The sequence below is a fragment of the Quercus suber genome, unplaced genomic scaffold, assembly GCF_002906115.3.
Source record: "Quercus suber isolate HL8 unplaced genomic scaffold, Cork oak 2.0 scaffold_347, whole genome shotgun sequence".
Taxonomy (NCBI): domain Eukaryota; kingdom Viridiplantae; phylum Streptophyta; class Magnoliopsida; order Fagales; family Fagaceae; genus Quercus; species Quercus suber.
Window position 1 is genome coordinate 176172 of NW_027069799.1, and position 8275 is coordinate 184446.

Sequence of the window (8275 nt, forward strand, 5' to 3'; positions counted from 1 at the left end):
CTTCAATGGCTGATTCATGATTAAAGAAACTAGAACAAAATTAGAAAGTGATGAAAAATAGGAAGCTAAAATCTCAATTCTCATAGAATGAGCCACAAACAAGCTCCCCTAACTAATCTGAGCCATGGCAATCCCTTAACATGAAAAGGTAGCCAATCACAGCATCCAAATCCGAGAGTGCAGGTGCTGCACCATTTAATGGAAGATACAAGGAGTGCCATCATTAGCTTGATTAATAAGAATAATTTCATTATCCAATATTTACACACAAACCATCCCATATTGATATCATAGTATCACCAGAAACTGGTCCTTACCCTATCTCAGTAATTAGGCAAAACAGTTTAGAAGAGATTGTCAGCTCCTACAAAAGATACGTTTAACCTACAGTGCAAATGATACAGATTCCTTATCTTTCTTATTGAACTCCATAACAGCCGAATTACAGACAAAACAAATAAAAGAAATGGCCTTAAATCCAACTCCAAATGCCAAATCAAACAATTCGTGTTGCATCCGCACCTTTCCTCCCGGTTTTTGAGTCATCATAAGCATATCAAGTAAGGATTTGCCCTGTGCAAAAGTGGTCATCTCTGGGAAAATTGAAGAATTTGCTCCACAATGATTACCTTTCCATCTTTTGGAAGAGAATTGTAGCACTACTCTGGCCTATCCCGAAATACTAACCTACAGTCGAACCCTTACTTCAATACCCAATTGGACTTAATCTTCTAGTAGCCTTCTTTCCCTTAATCCCAAGTCTCCAATCTGTGACTAACCCTTTTGCATGAATCCTAATACGTGACTAACTCCAGCAACTTGAATGGATATTGTTGGCTGCAAAGTTCTTCACTTCATCAACATTGAAAATCAAGAAGTACTTGGCTACAAAACCCTATGGTAGTAGCTTCTTGGTCTTTGTATCCGTGTGTGACGGCTTTTAAAATAAGCCTTATATATGTCTAGGGTTATAAGAAAAGAAACCCTAAACAAATACATAAGCTTGGGCCGAATTTCAGATTTAAAAATCTAAAAATCATAATTCTCAATAGATCGAACTTCTATTAAGGCATCTGTCGAGCTTCTCATTTAGTCTCAATAGCAGTATCGGTTGAGTTATTTGTTGAGACTTAATGAAATAGTTTTTCTTTACTTGTTTCTTGGATCAATCTTCATGTCTTAAATACAAACACTTGATATGCTTGACAACATATTCTTGATGTATTAAACTCAACTTATATTTACCCAATTACATATAAAGTGCATCTTGTCAAAAAATTAGCTAATTACATAAAATATGACCCTAACACTGAACAATTTAGAGCAAAGTAATGTATATGAAGCAAATCATGAATAAAAATAGGAAAAAAGACATGACACACCAACTAGCCAAGGAAGACCTTGTCTTGAAGCAAGGCCATGAAGGGACCCAATGAAATGCCATCTTGATTAGGCACAAAGTGTTTAGACACAGGCACAAGATTGTAGAGCCTCTGGAAAGACCCAAAGTTCCCATCGTTTGCAACCACAGCACAACCAAGCACAGAGTTGCTGACCAACAGCTTGAGAATGTGGTATGGCTACATCGGGGTTCTTGGTGGGCATCTGAGCTACAATTTGTGAAGGAGAGAGCTTGGCTCCAGGACGCACTTTGGCTAAGATATCAAAAACCCCAAGCTCAATGGCCTTAAGGCCATGGGTAGCACAATGGATGTCACCAACTGCGTGCATGGCATGGAGAAACTCTCTTCTTCTTCTATTTTTTGATCACCATCAAGAATGCTTTTGTGGGATTCTTTGGGAGAGGCCATTAAATAAAATTTAAATTGATTTGAACCTCTTTTGTTCACAAACTGGAACTTTTGTTTATTGGATTTATAGAGATTTAGAGGCTGTTTGGTAGTGTAATTAGAACAATAGTTTTTAGTGTTTAAATAACATTACACGTATTTTCACAAATTTTTTCACCCACACGTATTTCCTTAAAATACAAACAACGTTACAAGAACAACATTATCAAACGGGCCTTGAATGATTTAAGGATATGAATGTTGGGTGCATTGGGTTCAGCTTACACTTTGGCTTAGCTCATCAAATGAGCTTGTTGGACAAGCTATTGAGAAGTCAACAAGTTTAAGGGAGCTTCCTTAAGAAGCTTGCCAAAAAGGAAGAATTGAAGTCATCTTTTTCTCTAATACTATGTACAAAATCAAGGCAAGTTGGCTTGCATTTATTGTGAATTGATGACAAGCGTGTGGAAGGAAAAGAGAATATAAAGATGAAGAAATAAAAAGAAAGTTCATTTGGCCATTTGGTGCAGAGAGAGTCCCAGAGTGGGAGGACATTGCAGTCTTGAAAAACTGCGTGAGTGAGAGCAAGCACAAGAGGAGAAAAACATAGAGAGCAAGAAAAAATTGTGAGAGATAAACAGTGAGGAAAAGAGTAGTTAGCATAAAGAAAAACAGAGTTTTTCTTTGCTCAAGTTGTATATCTAAATATTGTAATATTTATTTAATATAGTGACATTATTCAGAGTTTGTCCTGTGATTTTTTCCTTCAAGGAGAAATGATTTTCCATATAAATTATTGTGTTTTTGTGTGGTTATACTTCTGTTGTGCTTACTGAAATTTATTCCCGCTTATAAATATATATATATATATATATAGTATTTTTCCCAACAATGAAAACTAATGCTACCAATTTTTTGTTTTGTTTTTGTTCTTCATGATTCTCCGTGCCAATGGATCTATGGTGACAATTATTGTGCTATTGCTAATGTGACATCGGAAAGCAAAATCGGGGGAATATTCTCTAATCACACTTTTTCACCGTCAATATGTATATATATAATTTTTGACATATTGCAACATCATTGTTTTCAAATCACATTATTCCATTGCTCTTTAATTGTATCCACTTTGTTTATAATTATATAATACCTTGAAAATCTTCAAATAATGGGTTAAATAATGAAAATAACATTATTTAAAATTCTAAATTTTATTTCACTGTTTAAAATTTATATAAATTAGAGAGTCTTGGTGTCCACTTTGGTTGATAGTCTAAAATACCCGTAATATGTACTACTTTATCTGAAAAATTAATGGCTCATTTTTTTTTTTTTTTTTTACTACTACAATATTATTTTAATTTGTTACTTTCTCTAGTACTTACTAATATATACTTTATCTGAAAAATTAATGGCTCATTTTTTTTTTTTTTTTTTACTACTACAATATTATTTTAATTTGTTACTTTCTCTAGTACTTACTAATATGACCACACGCAACTCCGAATCTATGAATTCTTCTATTAGTAAATTCTGTTAAATAGAAATATACCGCTCCTGATTTCAAGTACCCACTTGAAATTTTGATATATATCTAGAAACATCGTTGTAATCAAACTGTAGAAATTCCGTCTTGATCACTAGATTTTCAGAATTATGCACTTGGATCTTTGATTGATGCTTTGAAAGAACTCAGTACAAACAAATTAGCCTAAAGAACAGTGATGTATGAAGAAATGACCCAAGCCTAGAGTTAAATGAGATTTCATGTTCAGCTTTTGGTCTCATGTTTGAAAGATACAATGCCTATGTGTTTAGCGAGCTTGTTTTAGTTTGGCAACAAATGCATGTACCTGATGTTCTGGCATGGAATTGTTTAAACACGTACATCTATTTGCTTTTTATTAGTAAATTTATAAATTAGCCTAAAGAACAGTTCATCACTTATGTCAAACAATATAATTTTGGTTAAATAATTTATGATCTAAATAAAAACAAAGTCTCATCATTTACGTCTTTGAGTAAAGGAATGTAGATGTCATGACAACTTTGGCACTGGTTGCTCCTTTAGACGGGTCAGCAGAAGTGCTAACGGAGCTGCTCACTCACTAGCTGTTTTGGGGTCTGTTAAAGTTAGTTTTGGTCCCCCGATTTTTGTGGATTGTATCACAGAAATATGCTTCCAGAAGTACAACTTTGATTTTTCATGCCTTCAGCAGGTGCAAAATTTAGGCATTTCTAGATGCTAGGATTTCATTTTACGACTGAACATGAAAAACTAACAACTTGAACTTAGAAATTTTGGATCAAATTTTTTTGTTGTGAGCATCTTTATTTTAAGGTTCAGAGAAATGAAGGATGCATTCCTAAATATTACAAGCAAATCTTACTTAAAGAACTCCATAACCCAAAAATTACAGACAAAACATTCATATTTGATGCCGCTAAATCCAGCTTTGGTTGCCAAGGCAGTAAATTCTTGTCGAGTCCTTTCCTTCCCTTCTGGGCTTTGAGTCATCATAAGCACATCCATTTGAGAGGTGCACTTTGTAGAACTGCTAATATCTGGTGTAATTGGAAGAACTGCATCCATGACTATTACCTTTCCATCATGTGGAATAGCGTTGTAGCAGTTTTTCAACAGTTTCACGCAATGTTCATCATTCCAATCATGAAGTATCCACTACAAAATTAACCAATTATGGCATCAATTTTTTTTTTTTTTTTAATTCATATTCATTTTTTGCACGAAACATTTAGAGTCTGTTTAGATATCGCCTATTTTGCTGAAAACTGAAAACACTGTAGCAAAATAATTTAAATGTGTGGATAGTACTGTGAGACCTAGTTTTAAAGTTTTTTTTTTCTTTGAATAAAATACTTGCAGGTCCCGTGAACAGTGTATGAGACCCATTAGAAAATCATAATCCAACATCTGAAAACTGAAATGCTCTTCTCAAAAAGAAAAAAAAGAAAAAAGAAAACGTGAAACGTAGACGCAAGTGTTTTTTAGCACTATCCAAACAGATACTTACTACTGAAGGGCATTATTGTTAAAAAAATCAAAGAAATTGTCCATATACTTATTTTTTATATATAAAATTGTCCATAATGGTAATAAAGTGAGATTATATGTCATAACTCATAACTTAATCCCTATCCCAATTGATGTGGCTATTGAGTTCTTGTAATTTGACTCCATTTCCGTATCAATTGGAAGAAATCTAATTTACTTATTATTGTCGAGGGTGTACAAAGTTTTTTGAGCGCTTGATTGTTTCACCAATTGTGTATAGTCCCTCTTCCCACACACTCTACATAATTACAGGGAGAAATCCTTTGAAAGGCTTGCTAGAGAGGTTTCAAAGCTAGGACCTTGTGAATCTCATGAGACCTTAGGAACTATTAAGAATTTTTTACTTTTTGATAAGGTCTAATTGAGAGTTTGAGACAATCCAATGTGAATAAAAGCATTACAAGTTTGGATTTAAATCATGGCAATAGGTCAATCAAAATAGGACGCCTACAATTTAAATATGGAACTAACCTTCATAAAAATGTTGTCCCCTTTAGGAATGCTTTCAAACATATTTCCTCCTAAATGTTCCACACCTGCAACATAAGTTAACACCTCTCTTTATCTACATATATTGTGTATTTAACTATTTATACACCATAGGCTATCTAGGCTTTTAAAATTATCATATACACATTATTATTCCACAAAAGCCACATGTTGATCACATTTTAAGCTAGTGAAATAAGAAAATGCCATTATGAAAAAGGAGACTATGAATTAAAATAATACCAGGATAAGGTGGAGCATGCTGTATAACATGAGGCAAGTCAAAATTAATGCCTTTGATGTGGGGGTATCTGGAAGTGATTAAGTTAAGTGTAACTCCTAGCCCACCACCAACATCAATCAGTTGTCTGAGTTGCTCAAAACCTTTGTAAGACTCAAGGGTTTGTTTAATAACAATAGTAGTGTGGTTGAGCATTGCTGTGTTCAAAACTTGATTGAACCTGGGTTCCATGGAGGGATACTCAAAGGCATGCATGCCATAGACCCTGTTGAATGGAATTCCTCCCTCAAGAATAGCGTCTTTCAATTGGGGCCTATGAACAAGTTCAGGTTAGATACCACATATCATTTATTAAAAATTTTAGTAGCACGTGAATTAGTTTGTTGGAGTATTAGCTTAATAAATTTGGGTCTAATTATATTATATTAATTCTTCAGTTTTTTTCTTTAAATAAAAATTTCTTTACATAGCATTTCCACTCATGCATTAATTGCGTTTCATAACAAATTTCACTTCCAGGCAGTGCCAAAGTTGTCCTTTTTTTTTTTTGGATAATTAAATAGAAACTTGAAAGGAAAAGAGAGTAGCAAGGACAGGGCCAAGTTCTAGATTTAGGGGGTGGGGGTATTTTTTTTTTTTTTTTGATAAACAAAAGGGTGGTGGGGCGACCATTTGTGACTAATGGAGGTAGGGGTATTAGCAAAGCATAAACTAAAAAAAAAAAAAAAGATTCAATGAAAGCATACTAGATATACTATGAAAAATTAGTAACCATTCAATGTTAACAAAATTAAAGGCACACATAATTTTTTTCTTTATACATTTTAAATCAATCATTTATAAAAATGGAATTTATTGTTTTAAATCCTAAAAATAATATATAATTGATTATGCACTATATATACTAGTAGAAAGTTTTTTATTCAATTTACAAAGTCAATAGTTTAAATTTTTTTTTTTTTTTTTGGTTGCAAAACCTACTTTTAACGATATTCATGATTGAAAATGTTCATCTTGTAGTTGTACTAGAAACAAGAAAGGTAAATACAAGTAAAATCACCCAATAAATAAGTTGATAGGTTGTTGATTTTTTAATCCTCTTCAACCATTTGGCCTAATTCGAAACAAATGATTATAAAGATAAATAATAATAATAATTAAAAAAAAAAAACATATGGGTGCTTTAGATGTTCTTCCCCATCAACATTTTCAAGAATATATATATGCACACATACACATATAAGAGCAAAATACTAAATTAGAATAGAAATGAAAGAGTAATCTTACTTGAGAAAACCCTTAATTTTCTGTTTGCCCTTAATTTTCTTTAGACTAAAAAAAAAAAAAAAAAGGTTGTATAAAATAACAAAGATGTTTTATGACAAAAGATGCTTTTGGGTGCACACGCTGTTTTTTTATGACAAAAGATGCTTTAAGTATTTGTGCCTTTATGACACTTGTTAACAAAGCCTTAATGCATGATGTGGGACTATGGGAGTATTATGTACGAGTGAATATGTTTGAGAGAGACAGCGGGCACGCTTAGTTGTTAGCTCTTCTACAGAGTAGTGACTCATCTAAATTAAAGGAGCTTCCAGTGCCAAAGTTTTCATGAGTCATGACATCTACATTGCTTACCGAAATGCATAAGTGAAGAGATTTATTGGCATTTGGTTCACTATGATGAACACTTAAGGCAATGCTCATTATAGTGACGTGACATTAAAATGTTTGGTTCATTTTTTTTTTAATATTATTATAATATAAAATTACAAAATATATTACATCATCTTAATCTAATCACATTCTTAAACAATATAATGTTGTATTCTTGTATTAAAATTATATTAATATAACATTACAATAATCTAACATTACGGTATAATGTAACATTAAGCGAACCAAACACTTGATTCTCAAAAAAGAAAAAGAAAAAGAAAGCGAACCAAACACCCCCTTTAATGTTATTTTAGATCATTAATTATTTAACCGAATAAAAAATTAAAAAAGAAAAGGTGTAAAACATGGCATTGAACCTACCATAACAAAAATAATAACTTATACTCCATAGCTCCATAACGTGGAACACAATGTAAGTTGTAATCTGTGATCTTACTTCCTATATTTCCTTCCAACATTGCTTTACCCAAACCCAAAAACTCTTTTTTTTTTCTTTCTCTTTTTTCTCATCTTCAAGATAAGGTCTTCTTGGATAGCTGGTACGTTGTTGTCTTTTTTTTACTTTTTTATTTACCTTGCTCATATTATTGCTCAGTTGATTATGATTATCAAAGTTCATGATTTTTTTTTTTTTTTTTTTTTTTTTTTGAGAATAAGTTCATGAAAAAAAATTGGACCTTCATGATTGAGCTTTTGACGTTTTTATTTTTGGGGTTCGTTAGGAATAGTGGATTACAACTACACAAGTACTTTGCACAATGTTCCACCGACGTTATATGTAGGGGGCCATGCCCTCAAAAATCCCAATTTTTCATCTAAAAACAAAAGAGGTAATCTGGTAAATAAGAAAATGTGTGATGGCATTTATAAGACAGACAACTCTCAAGAAAATTCTTTTAGCCAAAGTCTCCCCTCTCACGTGCCACTTTATAGTGCCTGTTTGGTTTAAGTGATGAAAACATGTTTTCTCAAAATAAAAATATTTTGGTGGGTTTTTCT

General features: G+C 32.5%; 1 protein-coding gene across 1 annotated transcript; it reads right to left on the minus strand.

Annotated features, from left to right (window-relative positions):
- Nucleotides 1-4069: 4069 nt before the first annotated feature.
- LOC112008542 (cathecol O-methyltransferase 1) lies at nucleotides 4070-5944 on the minus strand. The gene is made up of 3 exons (XM_065759951.1): nucleotides 5599-5944; nucleotides 5338-5402; nucleotides 4070-4473 (listed from the first exon to the last, which is right to left on the minus strand). The coding sequence occupies exons 1-3, from the start codon at nucleotides 5849-5851 to the stop codon at nucleotides 4177-4179; spliced, it is 615 nt and encodes a 204-aa protein (XP_065616023.1). The 5' UTR covers nucleotides 5852-5944; the 3' UTR covers nucleotides 4070-4176.
- Between the last annotated feature and the right edge of the window lie 2331 nt (nucleotides 5945-8275).